The sequence below is a fragment of the Pelobates fuscus genome, chromosome 1, assembly GCF_036172605.1.
Source record: "Pelobates fuscus isolate aPelFus1 chromosome 1, aPelFus1.pri, whole genome shotgun sequence".
Lineage (NCBI taxonomy): Eukaryota > Metazoa > Chordata > Amphibia > Anura > Pelobatidae > Pelobates > Pelobates fuscus.
The window spans coordinates 455,881,035-455,905,520 of record NC_086317.1 but is presented as its reverse complement, the minus strand read 5'-3'; the positions used below and the strand labels follow the sequence as shown (position 1 = coordinate 455,905,520).

The window sequence follows — 24,486 nt, the reverse complement described above, 5'->3', positions numbered from 1 at the left end:
CATTTTTATTTATTCACACCTTGGTGCAGGAGCAGGGACGATTAAACGTACTAAAAAGCACTGTAAATGTAACAAAATTTATTGTTGAACATGTGAAGAACATTTTTGTTTCTTAAATGTTCTTAGAAAACAACATCTTGATGTTATAAGTAGTTACAAAATGTGAGCTGTGCCATTATGAGATTGACATTTAATGTTCTCTTCTATTATTATTATTATTATTATTTTATTATTTATATAGCGCCATCAGACTCCATAGCGCTGTACAATGGGTGGACTAAAAGACATGTAATTGTAACCAGACAACTCGACGTACAGGAACAGAGGGGTGGAGGGCCCTGCTCCATGAGCTTACATTCTAGAGGGAGTTGGGTATAGTGACACGAAGGGTAAAAGTAGGGGTACGAAGTAGGTTGTTAGAAAAGTATTAATTGAGGACTTAGTAGGTAATTTTTGACAGTTGCAGGAGATGAGTCATGGAGGGTGGGTGATGAAAACCTGCTAACAGTTTAATTGATATGCTTTCTTGAAGAGTTTTCAATGATTTTTTTGAATGAGTGGAGACTGGGTGAAATTCTTACAGAGAAGGGAAGGGAGTTCCACAGAAGATGAATAAAAGCAGGATACAATTGTACAATGCCAACAGTAAATACAGTTTAATAAAAAAATTTAAAAAATCTAGTGAGTTGTTAAAATCCTATAGATGAGCTAGGTAGATAAGTTGTCAGATCGGAATATTGATTAAAATTGTTATTTTTCACAGAACCCAAGCGGCCTACTCCGAGTTAGAGAAATGGGGCATGCATCTGGATAAGCAGGTCTCTCTCACTGGCCGTATAATCCCACCAGAGAAAATCATGATGAGGGACAATATAGTAAGTATTTTCTCCAGCCATTGCTTGAGTACCAGATCTCCAGTTCCCCCAGCGGCATCTGGCTTCTGAAATTGATGTTTAGGAAGTGCAGACTGCTGCTGGTTAGCTGGAGTGGTCAGCTGATGCTCTAAAGTCAATCAATAGGTACATACCTTTTTGATTAAGTTGTTATAGTACCCAGAGTGTTCCTTTAATTTGCCACTGTACTGTTTGAGGTTTTTGCTTTTAGAAATCCCACAATTTCTTCAAAACATGCTATTTGAAACATGAGGAAATACGTAATGTCATCCTTTGTCATCACAGTGCGTTTGGTCACTAGTTCTTGCTGGACTACACTTCCCATCATCTGAGTTCAATTATGATGCAACATAACATAAATGATTTTCTTTTTCCAGTACCAACCTGCGTCCCCTGCTGATTGGTCCAGGGACACTCGCGATTCAAGGATCATTAGCGCCCAAGCATTGGAAAACTGGCTCATGCTTTGCAGTCGCCGTAATGAGGATTTGGCTCAGAATCTACTTTTTAATCTCAAGAAAGTGGGCTCGGGAATGGGGCTAAAAGTAGAATACCCCAAAGTGTGAGAACAAATTATATTTTTGCTCTATGTTTGTTCCATTCCTGCAAGTGTGTTAAGTGTTTCTTGGTTGTATTGCTTCGCTGTTGTTTATTTTTAAAGGAACACTCCAATAGCAATTCAGTGGGTATAACCCAAAGAAAATATGCCTGTAACTTGTTTTATTTGAGAGTACATGAAATATTTGATTGCAGTAGCTGCAGTTTTCTTGTCTGCAGCCTCTGCAAGCCCTCCCCTTCTAACCCCGCCCAGACTCTCTGTGGCTGTCCAATCACAGACTTCTCAATGAGTTCTATTACTTGTAGCCCATTCTACACATCTCAAAAGATTTAATATTGTAAAGTGTTGCAGAATATGTTTCCATGGTATAAGATAATTATAACTGAGCTACAAATTCCAGAAGGCTTTGCAGCGAGTTTTGACATCTGTTAAAAAAGAGCTTTGAAAATAGCCCCTTCCAACAAACACTGTGTTAAAACAAACAGACAGCTTGAGAATTGAAAGATATGTATGTGTGAAAGTCAGACAAATTTGAAAATGTGTCACTGTCAGATTTCTAATCTCTTCAAAGAGTTAAACAGCTTGTGCCCTGTTTGCATATTAACCCTTGCAGTGAAGGGTAACACATTTAACACTTTTTACTCCATAGACCAGAATAAGATGCTCCTGTTAGGTCAGGCTAATTTTTATTGTTGATAAATCTCACAACTTATGTGTAGGGAATAATAAAAATCTTCAATTTTTTTTTTTTTTTTATTTTGTGTACGATATGGCTCCGCATTCAAACCTTGCTAAAACAAACGCAGAAATCGTAAGTATCCCAAAAAAACATGGCAATGTCTGTCAGTCATAGACAAGGCTACGTCAACATTAACCTCATAACATGAAGAGGTAGCTAGTCGTGTTCATTTGAGAGTAAATTGCAAATTTGCTTTTAATGCCTTTATACACAAAAAAAAAATCAACGTTTAACTTCTTTTCTAGCACCATCATGCATGGAGTTTCTTAAAAAATAAAAAAAAGAGAGAGAAACCAACACTATCTTTGAATATTCTTCCTTTATTGATTTTCACAACTTTACTGGTGCTCTATTCAGTTTCTTATCTAATGTACACAAATATAGAAATCCCCATACACAGAGATTTCTATACTCCTATACTGTGCATAAGTAAAAAAAGAAGCTTGGAAATAGAGTAGGAAGGAAGGGCTGATGACAACATACATGATTACACATTTGCAGGCATAGAACCCTACTCTATACATTCTGCAGGCATTATTGGAATCCATATTCCGTTAAATACCTGCAGATTCCATACATATGCCCGTTAGCATCTATGTAACCATTTTTTTTTTTATTTTTTTTTTTTAGTGGTGCACAAGATTAATATTTGTGTTTGTATGCAATCATTCTGAAGCTATTAGAAGAATTGCAAGACAAATGATGCCATATAATTTCGTATAGTTTATGCCAGTTCATGTTCCACCAACGAATGAACACGTAATTAAATTCATACATTGTAAAAATAAATGACTTATCCCTGAACATCAATCTATACGCAGGATTACTGCTTTGTCCTGTATAGTGACTAAAAAATGATTTATCGTATAAATAAATGTGCAAAGGTGGTTTATCCAACCACCAGTGGAAAGTGTAAAATTGAAGCGTGTTAATACAAAATTTAATGGAAACATTTATCTTCTAAATGTCAAGCAATGTCAGATTTGATGCCGTTGCATAAACAAATTCAGATCATTTCAGCAGCCTGCTATCACATATCAACATTTCCAAATGTTTGCGTGATAATTCTTAATACACAAGACAGTACATCAATCAGTTTTCAACAGTTGCTCAAATAAATATTTCTCATTTTTTCACAAAGGAAAAAACATTAGTTTTGGGTCTGAATTTTTTTTTATCTTCATATGCACAGGGATATTTTACAAACAAGGTCACTTGTTTTTTGGGGACACTTGTTCCTTGTTTTAAGGACACATGATTTCTGCGTTTGTTTGAGCAAGGTTCGAACGCGTAGCTAAATAGTACACAAAATAATAAAATATGGAAAATACTCACTTTTAATATTCCATCTTGGTATCTATATTTCTAACAATGCATGAATGTCTGACCTAAAAAGACTAAAATAGATAAAAAAAAAATAAGAAATCTGATCAATGAAACTCTCACTCTGGTCCACATACACTCCTTATCCTCAGGTTAAAATAACTTGTTTTTTAGTTTAGTAGTATGATTTGATACGACTGGCTGGAGCTGACATCATTTTAAATGTCATTATGGACATAATAACATATATTTGCAATATTACTGCAAATCCACACAATCTACAGATTGAGCATACTTCTAATGAGACCCTTCTGCCAGTCCTAGATCGTCATATTGTTGTACCATTGGAAACATTCTGAGTATATGCCTCACCACATCTTATGTGGGTCAGAGAAGGTTTACTTCCCATGTGAAGTCTTACAGGGTTAATCACTAAAGTGATAATTCAAAGTGAATCTCAAAATAGCTGAACTGAAAGCATAGCTGAATTAGAGAATGTTTCCGATTTGGCTATTTTGACCTTAAAATGGAAATTCATTTTGAATTCTCACATTATTGAATAACCCTCTTAAAAAAGGAGGGTTGCGGAAAAGACTGCTGCTACTTAAGCAACTTGTTTCTAAGGTACTGAACAAATAAGTTTGTTAGAGAGCAGTGTCTAATACACATCATTTCAAGTTTTAGCATTACATATTTATCAAACACAGTTTTAGCAACTACACAGCTTTAGTGACAGACTGCTGCACACACAAATTTGTTTTTTTTTTTAAAACTAACAATCATTGTTTAGTAGCTATATTCATAAGGGAAAACATGCATGTATATAAGTATGCATTTTTGTCATAGGGGGTATAACTAAAAACAGCTTGCAACAGCTGCAGATTTCTTGTCTGCATTCTTTGCAAGCCCTGACATTCTACCTGCTCCCCGAATTTCAGTGGCTGTCCAATCACAGACTTCCCAATGCTGCTCAATGAAAAGTATTTGCAAAGCAGATGGTCTGAGCAATGGCTGCCTCTTGAGTTTAGCTCCATTGAGCTAAACAAACAGGACCGGTTGTCTGATTGACAGCCGTAGAGTGTAGCCAAGTTAATTTATGAAAGTGCTATTTTCTATTAAAATCCACACTTTTTTGTAAAATGAAAAAAGAGGGCATGCTCTTCACGCATAAAGCACTTCAGCAAGCTGAAGCACACTCGGGGTCTGGAGTGTCCATTTAAAATGTAGTGGTAGAGATGAGCATATCCTGTTAACTCCTGCACTGTGTTGCAGGAAAAGATGGGAATGAAATGGATGGATTGATATAGGGATGGATGAATAAATGAAGAAGGGGAGAGAAATAGAGATAGCGAGAAGGATAAATAGATGTACAAATTGATAAACAGAATGACTAGCCGTTTGTTTTTTATTGTAGCGTTCAAGTGGAAGATAACCCAGCTTATTTTCTGCGGGCCCTGCAGCAGAACACATCTCCACAGCTTCAGCTGGTTTGTACTAACTATTACATTACTTGTGATACAGTTTAATGCAACCTTACCTAACAGTTGTATATATGTATGGCAGTGCATCAGCGGGCCATCAAGTGCACAGTACGTTAACACAGAGACTTATTGCCATTGTCCTTGGATAAACAGCAAGGATTGAGATTCACTCTCTGTGCGGGATGAACTGTTTCAACATGTCTTAAATAAAGAACTGACATTTCATCATAATTTCCGGTTGCACTGCAGTGCTACTTATACCAGGGACAAAATAACATAGGATCTGTTGGAGCGTCAGCTTTATGCCCAAGCATTGAAATAAGCCTACAGTGTAAACGTTCAATTCTTATTTTTTTTATGCTTATACCGTTCTCCGCTCGCAATGTATTGTAAATATCTTTTTATATTTATTGATTTCTTCTCAGTCACTGCATAGTATTCAGCCTGTACTGTGCTTGGTGACTGTGTTTTCTGTTGTGTGCACATTCTTATAGCCAAATATTTAACACTGCAATCACGGAGATAATAGAATTCTGAGTCTTTGTGATCTCATCTGTGACAAATTAAAGGCAAAATAAACGCTTCTTTTTTAAGTCCATCACATTTATAGCTCCAGGCGCATAAGATATGCAATGTCAATCAGCAGTGGCCAAGGCCAGTATGGTATTGTCATGCATGAAAAAGGGCATTCATTCTCGGGACGAGAATATAATTTTGCCTCTTTATAAATCACTGGTAACTGTGCAATTTTTGCCACCTGTTCTAAAGAAGGATATTATGGCACTAGAAAAAGTGCAGAGGCGGGCTACAAAATTAATAAAAGGAATGGAACATATCAGCTATGAAGAAAGGTTAACAAATTTAAACCTATTTAGTTTTGAAAAACGTCGCCTGAGAGGGGATATGATAACATTATACAAATATATTCGGGGCCAATACAAACCATTGTGTGGAAATCTATTCACTTTACATAGGACACGAGGTCATGCGTTTAGACTGGAAGAAAGAAGATTTCATCTAAGGCAAAGGAAAGTTTTTTTTTTTACTGTAAGAACAATAAGGATGTGGAATCTCTTCCTGAAGAAGTGTTTTTTATCAGAGTCCATACAGTTGTTCAAACAGCTAATAGATGCATACTTGCAAAAACAGAATATTCAAGGATATAATCTTTCAATGTAGGGTAAAAACTGCTTGACCCAAGGATAAATCTGACTGCCATTCTGGGGTCAAGAAGGATTTTTTTTCCTAGCTTGTTGCAAAATTGTGCTTCAAACTGGGTTTTTTGCCTTCTTTTGGGTCAACAGCAAAAAACAAATGTGAGGAAGGCTGAACTTGATGGACGCAAGTCTCTTTTCAGCTATGTAACTATGTGAGCCCTGAATCTAGCGACGATTTACACCACTTGGTGCACACTGACTGCAGTTTGACAACTCTTTGTTTAATATAAACAACTTGTGTATGGGAATTCACAGACACACATAACAGTCATGAGGCTTCTCCATGCTACGTTTCATAGAAGGAACATTAAAATGGCTCTGTCACTGTCTGAGGTCCTTGCATTATTTGCAATGACTACCAATGGTGACTTCTCCGTCGCCAGCGCTGTGGCTGAGGGGTGCAGGGGAAGCCTAAACTTGTCCCTCACGATCACGGCCATGCTCTTCCTGACAGTCCTCTTCAACTCCTGGTCCTTAAGCTGCCAGAAGCCCATGTCAATGTTGTACACTGTGATCTATGGAGCATCCACCAAAACTGCAGGCTCTTGGCAAGACTTTACAAAAGGTATACATGGTTTGACTAAAGGTAGCTCTGCTTTTTTTTTCCTTTTTTTTTTCAAGCATGTCAAGCGTAGGAAAAGGACTAAGACAATATAGTCCCAACTTTGTCTTATTATATCTTTTGATTGGGTTGAAATTTCAGTGACATTTCAGTACAGATAATGCAGGATTCCATAAGGATTCCATCTTATTGAAGTACTCATCTTGGAGTGGGGGTGACACTGCCCCTTTAAAGCCTTAGGACGAGATTGATGGAATACATTCAAGATGGTATTCTGGTTGAATTCTTGATGCTTTCATCCAATCAGAATACAGCCAGAATTTAAATCATTATGTTTTAGCATTTATACCTTTGAAATAAAAGTGGTCTATTTATAGACTTGTACTGTCATCAGTAAGTTAATAAGAGTCATAACTAGAACTGCGAACAACCTGTTCCTTCAACAACTTTAAAAGGGTATGTCTTACTTTGTGCAAAGCCAATAATTATGTTAAGCAATTTTCCAACATAATTGGTTACTTTGCTTAGATAATGTGTTTTTGTCTGAAATGATTGATTGAACGATTATTCCGTTGGTATCTGGTGGAAATAGAGAATAAAAAATAAATAAATAAACCCCGGTACTTAAATGCTAATTCTTGTTAATTTAAGATGCTTTTTAATTTGGACACAAGATATCTCTTACTTAGTTTAAAAAAAAAAAAATTCCAGGGCTTTATTTTTTTTGCTTTTCATAGAAATCAGTGTTACAAACATTCATCTAAATATTTTAGAATCTTAATAATTTTTATGTCCAAATTAGTTTCTTGCAAGTTTCAAGGCACTATTTCAAAGTTTACTCCAAACACCATGGCCACTGCAGTGATTTTAAGTGGTCATGGTGGCTGGAGTCTGTATGCACAGAATTTTACTGTGAAACACTGCACACAGAGTTTAGAGGAACACTATAGGATCAGGAACACAAACATGTATTCCTGACCCTATAGTGTTAAAACATAATCTGCCCCTCCCCGGCTCCCTCTTCCTCCCCTAAATATAGTAAAATGTTACTTGTATTCCAGTCTGCTACTGCTGGCTCTGCCCCTGATCTGCCTGCTTGGCTGACATCATCACAAGTGATTCTTTGAGCCAACCACAGTACTTTCACATTGAATTGGCTAAGACGGTCAAGGAGGCAGATCGGGGCAGAGCCAGCGCAAGCCAAACACAGCCCTGGCCAATCAGTATCTCCTCATAGAGATACATTGAATCAATGCATCTCTATGAGGAAAGTTCAATGTCTCCATGCAGAGGGTGGAGACACTGAGTGTCAGTCACACTGTGTAGCATTGCACCAGGAGGCACCTCCAGCAGCCATCTGAGGAGTGACCAGTGTAGGTAACCTTAGGCTGTAATGTAAACACTGCATTTTCTCTGAAAAGACAGTGTTTACAGCAAAAAGCCTGTAGGAAATGATTCTGCTCACCAGAACAAATACAATGTATTTGTCCTGGTGACTATAGTGTCCTTTTAACCCTTTTGATGCCCTAGGTTTAGCTCCAGGAATGTCAGTTGGGCATCATTAGCCACCCAGGTATGAGGGCAAGCCATTGCTAAACCCCTCCTCCCGACTCCACTACATTTAATCGCCTGCCTAGTCACCCCCAAATGCCCCTAGTTCCCCCATTTTACCTTTTTTATTACTTTATTTGGTGCCAGGACCTAGGTCCTGGGTGCCGCCATCGTTGTGTAGGCAGATGAAGTCCCTGTGGGATACGTCATCTGCCCACACTAGATAGCGCTATGAAATTCCCGCGCATGCCCAGTTAAACACAGGGACATTCGCTATTGTCCGGAATTCGGTCGGGAATTTTGTCTATTCATTTGTCAGACGAATGAATAGACATTTCAGACGAACAAACAAACAACGACATGTTTGTTTGTTCGTTCGTTCAGTTTATTACAAGGAGGGAGCTACCGGTACGCAGCTCCCTCCTTGTAATACATAAAAATAGAAGGAGCAGGGAGCAGTGTTCCTCGTCACTTCCTAAGCCCCCCATGTCCTCCCTCACTCTATGGGGATCAATATGACTCCCATATTAACACAAAGGAGATTGAAATCTCCTGAATGCCCCTACTCGCTATGCCGGGAGTAGGGCCATTTCTACTAAACAGTGAGCACCCATGAGTGGCGGGAGGGGGCCCTAAAAGACAATGAGAAGGGACCAATTGCTCCCCCCTCCCGTGAGCGGCGGGTGGGATCCCTAAAAGACAATGGGGGGGGGCAGGATCTATTGTACTCCCCCGGGCCCCCACCCATGCGCAGCAGGTGGGGCCCCAAAAGACAATGGGGGGACCCATTACTTTTGGCCCCACCCGCTGCTCATGGGTGGTGGCCAGGGGGAGACAATAGGTGCCCCCCCCCCCTTGTTACTTAGGGCCCCCTACCGCCGCTCATAGGTGGAGGGAGAAAAAGATCCACCCCTTGTTACCTTTGGCCCCCATCCGCTGGCTGCTTACTGTTTAGTAGACATGCCCCTACTCGCGATATAACGGAGAACAGATCCTGAGAAAGGGAGAGAAGAGGAAGCGGTTAGGGAAAGGTAAGTTCGGCATGACAGTGCCGCTTTAAATCCAAAAACTGGCCCAGTATCCACTCTAGTCTAACGGTGTCTTTTTTGAAATATTGATCGATTAATGACTTTTAACCTGTGATTGCTGTTTTTAAACAATTGAACACATCTCTGTTTTCGCACACCAACGATCTCCCACCTGTTCAGGAATCTGAGATTATTGTTTTTTAACCCCTTAAGGACACGTGACATGTCATGATTCCCTTTTATTCCAGAAGTTTGGTCCTTAAGGGGTTAATGGATTCGGCACGTACACGCTTATAATTCATGGTTATTGTTTTCTTCACTGATTCATTATTTACTCCTTGCTATGGTTCATAGCCAGTAAATACCTGGACTAGTGACTACTCCAGTGGCCTCCTCTCACCCTGCGAAAATTACTGATTTGGCAAGACCCACTAGCTTCTTGCCGTAAAACCAACTCCATGTTACAGTTGAATTTGTTCTCCTTAATTTATGTGTTGCTCAAAGAGAGCTGTAGTACTTCCAGTTCCATAGGGAAACATTTATTTTAAAAAAATAAACGCTTCCCAAAAACATTCCCGTTGATAGGAAGGTTAAGATGACAAAGCACTCAACAATTTATTGACCTGGATGCCCACTGTCTTATTTGAGTTCCAAAACTTCTTGTCGGCCTTACTGTGCTCTGATAACAGTGTAAAAGCTTATGGCACTTTTCAAATGTTCTGATTATAATTTTAATCCTTTTATTTTTGTTCATTTTGTGCAATCAGGCACTGATGGATGTGTGAGATGTATTTTTACTGATCTGACACATTAATGGTCATCTTTCATCAAGTACTGTGTCTATTTTTGTGCAGAGTCTCACAGCACTTCTCTGTAACGCTCTGTACTTGTGACAGATAGATGAAAACGAGTCTGACACGGACATGAGACCATCACATCTGTTGTTAGATGTACTAATATCAGATTAATGAGATATATCCTTATATAAAATTCAGACCTGGGTGTTAAAACACAGACATTGTAAAGAAGATTGCTCATTATTCACTTGTTACTGCTGGAGCATTCTAATATGGGTTAAAACCTCTCAGACGCTGTCTCATTTATTCCTATAAAACCTATAGGATAGGGAGATGGACACCCATTTCTAGAGTCCACGAATGTCATGTCCACTAAAACTATGCAACTTAATGCCAAATACAATGGGCCTCCTTCCACAACCTTGACTTCCCTCAAGACTGCTCCCAATCTACATGTTTAAGTAGAAATACTAATACAATTATTCTTTATGACGCAATTAAATCCTACAGTCCCCAAGCCCCTAGCCTAATAACAGGGTCAGGATTAGTTCTTTTTTTTTATTTAAAGGGGCACTATAGTAACCAACTACAGCTTATTGTATTAGTTCTAGTGAGTATAATCATTCCCATCAGGCTTTTTGCAGGAAACACTGTCTTTTCAGAGAAAAGGCATTGTTTACAATACAGTTTAGGGATACCTCGACTGGCCACTCATCATAAGGCTACTAGAGGTGCTTACTGTGGCAGTGAATGGAGACACTGTACTTTCCTCATAGATATACTTTAAATAATGCTGATTTAACAGGGTTGTGTTTGGCTTGTGCTGGCTCTACCCCTGATCTGCCTCCTTGTCAGTCTCAGCCTCAGCCAATCCAATGCTTTCCTATATCAAAGCATTGTGATTGGCTCAGAACACCGCTTCTGATGATGTCAGCAAATCAAGCAGATCAGGGGCAGAGCCAGCAGCAGCAGACTGGAGTATAGGTACAATTTTATTATATTTGTGAGGGGGGAGGGGGTCGACTTGTGGTTTTAACACAATAGGGTCAGGAATACATGTTTGCGTTCCTGACCCTACAGTGTTCCTTTAATGTTTTATTGAATTTTTATTGAGCATTTTTACACTGAGAATTTAACATGGCCTGTATTACCACAGTATTTAATTTTACATAACAAATTGTGTAAGGCACATCTATAATCATAATTACAAAGATAAACAAAACCAGCACGCTCATAATGCCAAGTTGGGATCTAAATATGGGAAGCATACATCTGAGGGGTTAGTGTTAATACTTAAATCATGTTAAAATTGTGCTCCCCTTCCTATCTTCTTCCTGAAAAAAGGCGCACATAGGCGTCTTCGGGGCTGTGGCAAGTGTGGGATGAGAGGCCGAACTAAGAAGAGGCTTCACGCTGGAACCATTGGAAAGGAGGTGAGCATGCCCGAAACCTCGGTGAAGCTTCATAGAAGGTAAGTAAAAATATATAATTTTCTGCAATTGTAAAGCAAAAGGAACTTATTTAAGGAAAGTTTAATTTTAACCAGTAGACTTGCTTTAATAATGATAGTTTAAGGCAGCTATTTACCAACAAGGTTGGAATCGAGCTCTCAGTCAGGCTTCTTGTATTAATGCCAGTAGACCATGTTTCCATGGAGGGATTTGTGAATGAGAGGTCTGAAGGGAGTAACAGAATCCTTCCAGCGCATGCACTAAGAAGCATTGTAATGAAGGAAGTCCTCTGTACTCTACATCACTATGGCCAGGCGGTAGTCCCCAATCCCTGATAAAGCTAAGCCCTTTCTCCCCATAGCCCAGTCAGTTAATCCAACCCAGGATGGACAATAACCACTTTATACACTTCCCCTTTAAAAAAAATTTTGATAATTATTATCAGGCTATCTTAACATAAAAATTTGGGGGGAGGTGGGGGGACTGAGGATGAAGCCCTAATATGAATTTGTTGAATATCACAAATAACTTTTAAGAACACTAGTGAGTAGTACAGAATAATTACAATCTTTAACTATGTTTATATTATATATATATATATATATATATATATATATATATATATATATATATATATATATATATATATATATAAACTGTTTCACGTTTCTGTTTAAAGAGGCTCGAAGTGTTAATTTCTACATTGTTTCCCAAGAAGGATAGAGCAAGATGCCGTAGATGCCTTATTAAGATTCTTGACAGGTTTTCTTATGATTGTCAGCGAGACAGATAACATTTTATAGAGCAAGGTATTCTGGTTATTGGAGAAGCATTGTTCTAATTATGCCTTTTAGAATTCTTTCATTTTGTCAAACTAGTGTCTCGGGTGTGGTTTGATCAGTGATTCTCCTATAAATGCAGTTGATTATTATTATTATATTAGTTATAGAAACAAATATATTTCTCCTTCTATAACCGTGCCTATTGAAACACACAGGAATTAGATAATTAAATCATATAATATTCTAAGGGGTTGTTTGTTGAGATGTTTAATATGGATAGTTATATGGATAAGTAGAAGAACTGCAGCTTCCCAATATAAGGGTGTAAGCATTATTTCTTTCATATCAAAATAGATATGCAATATTGTCAGTTAAAGTCTGGAATCTTCCCACAACAAAGATGGCAGCTCTGTCTACCTGACCAATCTTTCTTGTGATTGGTTACTTCTCCTGCAAGGTCACGCACTGATACGTGACAACCCAGACGGTGGACTGTGGAGCTGCACTGACAGTTTTAAGTCTACAGGGCAGCATGGATGGGCCCCCAACCACTTGGGGAGAGCTGGAGGACTATGAGTTTTTTTTATTTTACAGCACAGTGTCCACCACACAATATCCTCTAGTCTAAGTTCTTCCTGTTTTCTTCTCCTTTGGACTTTTCCCCCAGTTGCCCCCCGGTGACCAGTAGAAGGCATGAGGAATTCTAATTTACTCCACTTTCTCTATGTTATATCATTGTCATGCTTAACCCCCTCTCCTGTATCTGTCTGCAGTACCTTGGTGGAACCATATAACTTGGCCTTTGAGGTCCACACAAAGTATCCCTTCTTATATATATATATCCCAAGACATGCAATCACTCTCCACTGCACATCCCAGGAAGACAGAACAGTAATCTAAACACTGCTTACAAAACATAGCTGATTAAGTGATTCCCTTGTGAAACGAACACTATAGCATTGAGAATACAAACATTTATTCCTAACGCTAAAGAGTTCCCGAACCTACATTGGTGTCCAACCCCCAAAACCCATGCTGAGTTTTAAAAGGTGAGATTTACTTACCTTACATCCTTGCTGCACTATGTGTGTTAATCCTATCTTTCCCTATGACTGGATGGTGGTGTGATGCCTTCTGCTTGGGGTAATGACCTGCTGGAAGGATTTAGTGTTATATTGTGTGAAGGTTTGTTTATGACTATAGTCAACTATTACCACTAGTTTATTGGCTATATGGCTGACGATTAATCATAAGTACTAATCTTTGTCACAAAAACTTGACTTGAGTTGGACTATGAATTCCGTGATGCTTATGCATACTCTATCACAAAACACTGGACAGTTCAGCAAGTGTGAAATAGGTGTCACATTATACACATCCATGCACATTTTTACTGTGTAAGCTGTTCATTGTTTACCATTTCCGTTTTTTTTACGGCTGTTTTTAATTAATTAATTAATTAGTGCAATAACTATACTTATATTGCACTTACAAACGTAATACATGTGTACAGTAGCACATTGAGGGTCTGTGGGTGTGCCAGTCATTCGGTAGTCTGCTTGAGGACTTTTATTTTTGCAAACTTGTTAAACAATTAAGTGGCACTGTACCTTTAAGACTGTTACCTGCTTGGTGCTATAATGGAGGAACTGGTGAAAGCTCTGGTACAGGCAACCGCTGAACAACAGGAAACTAATCGTCTACTGGTTACACAGGTTGAGAACCTGAAGGAAGCCCAGCAGATGGATAGAGCTGCCCTTACTGAGGTGTTGCAGAGAGTGATATTGCCATCTGCAGGGAGCCCCCTGGGGGAAGGGGATCCCGTATCCGTGCCACTGACTTCCTGCATAAGATGTAAGAGATAGATGATGTGGAGGCTTATCTCACCACTTTCGAGAGGGTTGCTGCCCAGGACCAGTGGGCGGGGCTTCTAGCTCCATGCCTGAGTAGGGAGTGCCAAAAAGCCTATTAGGACCTACCTTCTGACCAGACCCAGGATTACAAGCAACTTAAAGCTGAAATTCTAAAGCGCATTGGCGTAACACCAGCCATTAGAGCCCAAAGGTTTCATAATTGGGCATACGATGTGAGTAAACCTACCAGAGCCCAGATGTATGGATTGCTCAGGCTCGCTCTGAAGTGGCTGGAGCCAGAGCGCAACCCTGCTACCAAGATAATGGTTGTGATGGACCGTTTTCTCAGACACCTGCCAACAAGACTGCGACAATGGGTCTGCCAAGGGGACCCTCAGGATCCAGAAGCAATGATGTGCCTGATTGAGAGGTATTTGGTTGCCAAGGAGCCATACAGTATTGATCCTCATCAGAAGTCCCGACCGGCTAACAACCGGATAAGCGGGAAACCAAAGACAAAACTTTGTACCGAACCTTGGACCATATGACCGGGGTGGCAGAAGGTCCCCACTAGCTCCATTACGGCTACAAGACCAAGCTGAGGGACAACTCCGGTGCTTTAAATGCCATGAGCTTGGACATTTTGCACGTAACTGTCCAGAGAATGAAGAGCCCATCAGTGTGATGTAGGAACAAGGGCTCTGCATAGGACTGTATTGACTTGCTCAAAGATGTGTGTGGTGACTAGTGCTATTAATGCAACGTATTTAATAATGGTGAGGGTGGAAGGAAAGAATGTACAAGCTCTGATTGATTCAGGGAGTGGGGTTACCTTGATAAAAAGTGTTCTGCTCCAGCCAGGGAAATTAGATACCAGACAAGTGATTGAAATTGTGTGTATACATGGTGACACCCACACATACCCCACGGCAGAGGTTGAGTTTGGCACCAAGGTAGGGCAGGTTAAATGCTCTGTAGGGGTAGTGCCCCTATTACCGTATGATGTGGTATTAGGGAGGAACTTTCCCAATCTCTGCCACCTATGGGAAAAGTGCTCTGCTCATCCAAAAATGCGCTCTGAGGAGCTACCCGGGGTAGATTGTATAGATAATATTTTTCCTTTCTCCGATTTAGAATGTGAATTGGGTAACGAGCAAGAGACACCCTTGGTGTGTCTGGGTAATGAGGTAGAACCTCCCCATACTGAAGACCCTATAGAAGAAGTGGAGTTTCAGGATCTCAGAGTCCCCCCTGGTAACTTCCGAGCAGCCCAATGGGAAGATATGTCCTTGACAGCTGCAAGAGAGCATGTGCAAATAGTGGAGGGTACAAGGGTGGACCCTGACAAGCCCTTAAGCTTTCCTTATTTCATGGTGAAAAATAATCTGCTGTATCTAGTAGAGAAGAAGGGGGAAGAGGAGGCAGAACAGTTGTTTGTTCCCCAATCTCACCGAAACACTGTTTTAAAGCTAGCCCATAGCCACGTGTTAGGTGGGCACCTTGGTTTTGAAAAAACGAGGGAACGAATTCTCACCCGATTCTATTGGCCAGGGGTATTTTCGGCAATAGAGAGGTTTTGTAAATCCTGCCCAGAATGCCAACTGAAAGCTCCACATAAGGGCTTTCGTAGTCCGTTGGTACCCCTTCCAATCATAGAGGTTCCATTAGAAAGAATAGCAATGGACCTGATAGGGCCGTTGCCTAGGTCCGCTAGAGGACATCAGTACATTTTAGTTGTTGTTGATTATGCAACACAGTATCCAGAGGCAGTACCTCTACGGAATGCCACCTCTAAAAATGTTGCAAGGGAGTTACTGATGATGTTTAGCAGGATCGGTATACCAAAGGAAATTCTCACAGATCAGGGAACCCCTTTTATGTCAAAAATCATGCGTGATTTGTGCAAATTGCTCAGAATCAAGCAGCTGAAAACCTCAGTATACCATCCGCAAACTGTTGGATTAGTGGAGAGGTTTAATAAAACTCTAAAGGCTATGCTGCGGAAGGTGATAGACAAGGATGGAAAAAACTGGGATTATCTCATACCCTACCTGATGTTTTCTATTAGAGAAGTCCCGCAAGCTTCCACAGGGTTTTCACCTTTCGAGTTAATGTATGGTAGGCATCCAAGAGGCATACTGGATGTTGCCAGGGGAACAAGAGCATACCCCCATCATAGTCTTATAGAGCATGTAGCGCAAATGCAAGAGCGAATCGAAGCAGTAATTCCCATAGTTAGGGAAAACATGGAAAAGGCCCAGAGAGCCCAACAAGCAAGCTATAACCGGAACGCAAGGCTACGGGTATTCAAACCAGGTGACAGGGTTCTAGTTCTCGTTCCCACGGTAGAAAGCAAATTCTTAGCCAGCTGGCAAGGGCCATATGAAATCACTGAGTGGATCAGTGACGTTAACTATAAAGTAAGACAGCCAGGCAGACGGAAGCCAGAACAGACATATCATATAAATTTATTGAAGCCATGGGTAGAACGAGAGGTTCTCATCATGACCAGAGATAAACCTACTCAAGCCACTCGTGAGCAGGGTCCGGAGGTGCATGTCGCTGATACTCTTGCCCCCCATCAGAAACAGGAAGTCAGGGAGTTTGTGTCTAAAAATAGGGATGTGTTTTCCCCAATACCAGGAAAAACACATATAATCAAGCATGATATCCTAACTGAATCTGGGAAGAAGATCAATCTGAAGCCCTACAGGATACCTGAGGCTAGACGTGAAGCGGTTAGTGCAGAGGTCAAAAAGGTGCTTGAGTTGGGGGTGATTGAAGTATCACAAAGTGAGTGGAACAACCCAATTGTGTTAGTGCCCAAACCAAATGGGGAAATCTGTTTCTGTAATGATTTCCGTAAGCTAAATGATATCTCTAAGTTTGACGCCTACCCGATGCCTCGTGTGGATGAGCTAATAGAGCGATTAGGTAAGGCCAGATATCTGAGCACCTTGGACCTCACCAAGGGATACTGGCAGGTACCCCTGACAGAAAAAGCAAAAGAGAAAACCGCGTTTTCTACCCCTGATGGGTTGTTCCAATATAAAGTACTGCCATTTGGGTTGCATGGTGCCCCAGCCACGTTTCAGCGTATGATGGATAAGATACTTCACCCCCACAGACAGTATGCAGCCGCCTACCTGGATGATGTGGTGATTCACAGTGCGGACTGGGAAACCTACTTGATGAAGGTTCAGGCAGTTGTGGATAGTATAAGGGCTTCCGGTTTGACAGCTAACCCTGCTAAGTGTTCTTTAGGGCTAGAAGAAGCAAAATATCTGGGGTACACTATCGGGCGGGGGCTCCTTAAACCACAAGAGAGCAAAGTAGCAGCCATCACCAGTTGCCCACGTCCTGTAACTAAAAAGCAAGTCAGGGCTTTTTTAGGCTTAACCGGCTACTATCGCAGGTTCATCCCTGGGTACGCTACTATTGCCAACCCATTGACTGAACTTACTAAGGCAAAAGGCACGATTATGGTTAAGTGGACCCCGGAAGCGGAGCATGCCTTTCAAGTCTTGAAGGGAGCCTTGTGTGCTGACCCCGTTTTGGTGGCTCCGGATTTCACTAAACCATTTGTGGTACAGACCGATGCGTCTGATGTGAGCCTTGGCACGGTTCTGTCCCAGGTACATGAAGGAGAGGAACATCCTGTCATGTATCTGAGCCGGAAAATGAATCCCCATGAACAGAGGTACTCCGTAGTGGAAAAGGAATGCCTGGCGATAAAATGGGCTTTAGAATCCCTGAGATATTACTTACTGGGGAGATGTTTTACACTGATCACGGACCATGCTCCTTTAACGTGGATGAGGCAAAACAAAGAAAAGAATGCCAGGGTGACTATATGGTTCCTAAGTCTTCAGCCTTACCAGTTTACTATTACTCACATGGCCGGAACTGCCCAAGGTAATGCAGATGGCCTCTCCCGAGTTCACTGTTTTTGGTCCCAGGCCGCTCGCCCCGATGGGTTTGAGCTGGGGAGGGGGATATGTGATAAGGTGAATGGGGTGGTCTGTGAGGGAGTCTATATTTGACAGAATTGTTCAGAGAGGCATATGATTTTTAACCCCAGGGGGAGTGTATGTTTCTGTGTATATAACCAGAATGAATATTTAGTTATGGGCCCCTGGGGTGGAGCATTTGGAGAGCAGGGTGGGCCAGTGCTCCACTCCGCAGTTTAGCGGTTTTCTTGGAAGACATAGATCCAAGCCAGGGTTTTTGGACTGTCTCCAACCTACTGCTCAGCTGCAGGTAATCGACTGCAGCAGTGGGAATAAACCCCTCCCTGCTAGGCAGGTATGGGGAGAATGTTTGTTTCTCTCTGGAAGGCTGGAAGTGCTGAGAGCGGACAAAGACTCTAGGTTGGTGAAACCAATATTGTTTTGTTTTAGTTTAACCCCTGAGAGATAGGGAATCTAATGTTAGTTAGTGCTCATACGAGCTAGGTTTTTGTTTATAGGGATTTGTGTTATATTTATGTTTTCATTTACTGCTGTCTCCTGTGTGGATTTACAAATAAAGTGCCTGGAGTATATGCAATTAAAAGGACTGTGCCTGTTGTTTACCCTAGAGGGCCGTGCTACCTACAAACAAGGATCACAATACACAGTCATCATAAAGTTATATACATACAGTCATCATAAAGTTATATATACACACACAGTCATCATAAAGTTAGATGCACACAGTCATCATAAAGTTATATACATACAGTCATCATAAAGTTATATATACACACACAGTCATCATAAAGTTAGATGCACACAGTCATCATAAAGTTATATACATACAGTCATCATAAAGTTAGATGCACACAGTCATCATAAAGTTATATACATACAGTCATCATATAGTTAGATGCACACAGTCATCATAAAGTTATATACTCACAGTCATCATACAGTTATATACACACAGTCATCATAAGGTTATATACACACAGTCATCATAAGGTTATATACACACAGTCATCATAAAGTTAGATACAGTACAAGTGTGAAAATACATGGCTCCTAAAGCACAACAATACCTGAGGTTAAGACTGCCAGATGCATCATCAACATTCATAGAGACATAGAATGGGACAGCAGATAAGAACCATTCGGTCCATCTAGTCTGCCGAATTTTCTAAATACTTTCATTAGTTCCTGGCCTTATCTTATAGTTAGGATAGCCTTATGCTTATCCCATGCATGCTTAAACTCCCTCACTGGTTTAACCTCTACCACTTCAGCCGGAAGGCTATTCCATGCATCCACTACCCTCTCAGTAAAGTAAAACTTCCTGATATTATTTTTAAATCTTTGTCCCTCTAAATTTAGACTATGTCCTCTTGTTGTGGTAGTTTTTCTTCTTTTAAATATAGTCTCCTCCTTTATTGTGTTGATTCCCTTTATGTATTTAAATGTTTCTATCATATCCCCCCGTCTCGTCTTTCCTCTAAGCTATATATGATGAGATCCTATATATGTTTAATTTGTTCATGGTCTTCATGGTGATGGGCAAAAACACACGGTAGAGGGGGAGGGGCTAGGCAATAGGTGCATAAAAGTCGCCTTTTTTGTGAAACTGTGAACAAACAAATTAAAGGGTTATACCTAGAGATTCTGTACCATAACTTCTATACTGAGCTGTAATAGTTATAGCGCTAAGATTGCGCCTTTAAAACAAAAAAGTGGACTACGGCTTAACAAAAGGCTCATTAATTTGACCCTCTCGTTTTATCTCTTGGGTTCTGATTTATTTCCTTTCTGTAAACCAGTGCTGTGTGTATGTAAGTCTTTGAGTAAGCAGTGTGAAAATGCAGCATTTTCTGTAAAGTCATGGCCGGACAAGCTCATGTATAATTTAAGATCCAGACAAGCAATTTTAGGAAACACATTATTATTATTTAATTTTGTTTTTGTAAGAGACAGAAATAGCAGCGTCCATAGAGATCTGCATTGACTATCCCAAACAATTAGTTCTCGAAGCTGTAAGGTAATACATATTACATTGCATATGCAGTTTTTTTTCTGTTTGTGCTTAAATTACAAGGGAAATTATATGTAAAGATTTAGCAATTAAATAATCAGCATCAAATTGTGAGCAAAATAGAGAAAAACACTCCATAATTTAAATTACCATTACTTTTAATTTCAAGGAGATTGTTCTAGTCCTGTCTACTTATACCACCCTTGGTTGGTCTGTGCTGCTCAATTCTGTTGTTTTGCCTTTGTGTAAAGATTCTATATAAAGTACAGGTATTTTTAACCTCTCAGAGCACAGACAACACAGAAAAAAAGACTAGGTTTAGATTACCGGTATTATAATTTTTGTTTTCTTTTTAAAGAAACGCTATAGTGTTAGGAATGCAAATATGTATTGACATGAAGTGGTCTGGGTTCCTATACTGTCCCTGTAGGGTTGTTTTTTTAAATTAAATATACAATGCAAGATGTTCATGGACAATATACAGAATTACAAACATTTTCTGCGTTCCGTTTTGGAATTATGAATAACGAAGAGACAAAAGAAAGAGAAGTGATATGCGAGATATGGACGATAGTGGGGTTTGGGTTAGACTTTTTAAAAATCCATTTTAGCTGTGTTGATCGAAACAAATCCCTTTTAATCTACGCCTGAAAGACAACTCCACAGGTAAATCCCAGACAGATTGTTTTGGAGTAGATATACAAAGATTTGATTTGTTTGATGCAGCTGAATCAGATTTGTGCACGTCTTGTTTGGGTTTGGACTGTGATGGTTAGGACTACTGATTACTGCCATTCTCTCAAAGTGAGTAGTCAGAACATTTGCAAATCATTTGACAACTTACCTGGGGTCCACCAGATACCAGTCTTTGCTTAGAGGAGAGCCAGAATCTTTTGCACTGAGCTTCGATTAGCTCCTCTGAGTTAAGCCCTACTGTGTGTGGCTGGCTGAGTGTGTAGCTGAGCACTGTCAGGCAATAAGCAAAGCTCTGTACCACAAACCTATCTCCAGAGAGCTCCTGGCTGTCTGGAGGAAGTGACCGGCGCCTGGTGCTTACCCTAGTTACAGGTTTGGCTCTTTAACCTGGGATTGCACTTGTTACACCATAACCACTACATACAACACTGTGTTTTAACACTTTTTTTTAATGGGACATACGGAAATAAAATACAAATGTACACTGAATAATTATGATTTAACGTGGAGAGGCTATATTGCATGTAACCTTTTTTTTTAAAAAAAAAACCATAACAGTTTTCCTTTAAAAGTAATATAACCATATTAATCTGGTCTCTAATATGGTTTTGTTGTGTTCTTTTGCAGGTGCTGTGCGTGCTTCCCTCCAACCAAAAAGACTGCTATGATTCTATCAAAAAATTCTTAACTTTGGATCAGCCGGTACCCAGCCAGTGCGTGCAAAGCCGTACTCTCAGCAAGCAGCACATGCTTATGAGTGTGGCTACCAAGATCGCCATGCAAATTATCTGCAAAACTGGAGGCGAGCTCTGGGCAGTGGAGATCCCTGTGAGTCCAAAGAAGGGTAGCCAGAAGAAGAGGGTACTGCCAGAATTTGGAGATTGGGAGATTTATAAGTAATATCAGAAAATGCTTTTATACCAAAGGAGTTGATGTATATGAAAAATCCTTACAGTAGGGGTGGTATACATTAATATACTAAAGATTTACTAGTAAACCATTTAGTAGTGATGCATGATCCAACACCCATGGACTCCAGGCACCATAATAATTTCAACCCAATGAGGTGGTTATAGTGCCTACAGTATTCCTTTAAAAGTTAATTGAATTATGCTCAGATATGCTTACACCATCTTTAACATTCTCTATCAGCTATTTCAATAATGTTGGCTACTTCTCTCCTCATCTTCTAGGAGATGAGATGAGTTTTACTTAAAGATTGGGCAAGATGGCTCCAATCCCCTTTTATATAAAATTATAAAACTAATGTTGTCTACCCGTTTTTTAGGCTGTTTGGATTTTCCAAAAGGTCAGGATAGAGAACGTTCATTTTGTGACCGCCAAGCAAAATAAATGAAAGTCTTTTTTATTGATTTTTATAGTCATACATTTTATTGAAATACCATTGTTTTATATCTTGTTGTTTATTTTGTCACAGCTTAAATCCCTCATGGTGGTTGGCATAGATGTGAATAAGGACTCATTAAACAAAGGCCATTCCGTGGTGGGTTTTGTTGCCAGCACCAATGCAAGGCTAACAAGGTAAATTCATTTATTGCTAGTGCAACCTATTGGATTCCCGCATAGTATTAGTTTGAGATTAGATTAAGGACAAACACAGGCATATATACCCAGGACAAGCATACAATGGCAATTACTATGTCTGACTGATTATAGTACTTTGTAACAAATTGTTTCAATCTAGAAACAAACAGCTGAATAAATATAGAAAATTATTGTTGCTGTTAATATTGCTTAGATCACAAAAAGTATCTTTTATTATTGATACTTATTGACTCTCTGTGCATCCACACTACCTACTTCCCTAAAACTCCCCTTACCTCACTTTACCCCACTTTCCCTAATACTTCCCTTACCTCACTTTACCCCACTTTCCCTAATACTTCCCTTACCTCACTTTACCCCACACCCTCTAGCATGTAAGCTCATTGAGGGGCCCCAACCCCTCTGTTCCTGTGCATCAAACTTGTCTGGTTACAATTACATGTTTGTTAGTCCACCCATTGTACAGCGCTACGGAATTAGTTGGCGCTATATAAATATAATATATATAATGCACACGTTGGGAGCAATATGTGGGTTATATTAGCCAGCGTTAGCCGTGCTAATATCTTCTTCATGTTTTTAGATAATAGCTTTGCTCCCTAAGCCCACCCTTTCCCTCTCTCTCCAATCCAGAGTGTTTCTCTTTTTTGTTCCAATAACTTAGCTTTACTTAATGTCATCACTTTGAATTCTAAGAACTTTTGGCGTAGAAAACATCATTGTTTAAAGTTTTTGTCCAGCTTACCAGTAAGTTCCAAAAGTGTATTCGTTCTCGCTATCTATAAATAAAAGACTAGGGCAGGCATAGGCAACCTTCGGCACTCCAAATGTTTTGGACTACACCTCCCTTAATGCTTTGCCATCATTCTGGGTGTAAGAGCATTATGGGGGATGTAGTCTACAACATCTGGAGTGCCAAAGGTTGCCTATCCCTGGACTAGGGGTTTGCACTTCTGTGCTCTTGTGTAATCTGAAGCTAACACACTTTTATCATTTCATTTCATTAAGACAGATACACTTTAAATTTGATTGACTTTATTGTCTAGTACGAATTGTGTCAACTTTCTCATTTATTTTTTTCAAAATACTTGAACCGTTGTATTGATAGAGTCCAGACCTCTTGTCTGGTTTCGTTTACCATTCTTGCTATAGTTGTATGAAAGTTTCAAGCAGTGTATTTTAATAAGGCTTGTATTCTTTCTAACTGTTTTAGTAATTAGATGTAGAGATATGTTGAGCCTCCCAGTACCTGATTTACTTGTTGTTAGTTGTGCTTATTTGACCAGCATTTTGCTAAATACTGTAATTCAGCAGCTAAAAATGCACTCTTTGTATTTATTTCTCCCAAAGCATACAGCTGTCTAGTATAGGTAAAATGCATTGAAACTACACTAATGCAAAATTTCTAACATTTTGAAGACACATAAGGAATATAAAAAGTCACGAAAAATAAGCCAGATGTAACGGTTATGGTGCCAAATGGTCCCTCTAGACAGTAAGGAGCCAAACAGTTTTTTAACTGTTTTACACTTAATTAGACCACCCAGGAACCTGCGATCTTTCTCTTTCTATGATATTGCTAAAGCAGAATTTCCCATTCCGCTTCAACAATATCAGTTTTAGAATATCTTCTCTGTAACTTTTTTTTAGATAAATCAATGCATCTCAGAAAAACTGTGGGCCTTACTCTTTAAGCTCTTTGTTATATGGACAACCAAATTGAAAACTTAGACCAACATCGGAGAACGGAATCTATGTTCGCACTCATTTTGCAGATTTTGGGGGGTTCCTGCTAGGCTGTTTTAACCTTCATTTTGCAAGTTGTTTCACCACTACTTACATGTATTCTGTATTAAAAATAAGCATAGTGTTATATACTATATACAGTATTTTATAGTTCGCTAGTCTGGAGACAGTTGCGATAATAGCATTTCACATTCCTACATTGGCTCTCATTAATGTGCATTAATTGGCCTCACCATAAATGCCACTTCCAAACTACCATC

General features: G+C 39.8%; 1 protein-coding gene across 1 annotated transcript in view; it reads left to right on the top strand.

Moving 5' to 3' along the window:
• The window catches only part of PIWIL4 (piwi like RNA-mediated gene silencing 4), a 188,845-nt gene that overhangs the window by 150,376 nt on the left and 13,983 nt on the right, over window positions 1-24,486 (top strand). Inside the window, exons 12-16 of the mRNA XM_063430649.1 lie at window positions 764-875; window positions 1,271-1,455; window positions 4,929-5,001; window positions 21,542-21,742; window positions 22,353-22,456. Of these exons, the coding sequence (XP_063286719.1) occupies window positions 764-875; window positions 1,271-1,455; window positions 4,929-5,001; window positions 21,542-21,742; window positions 22,353-22,456 (675 nt within the window). The remainder of the gene's footprint in view (window positions 1-763; window positions 876-1,270; window positions 1,456-4,928; window positions 5,002-21,541; window positions 21,743-22,352; window positions 22,457-24,486) is intronic.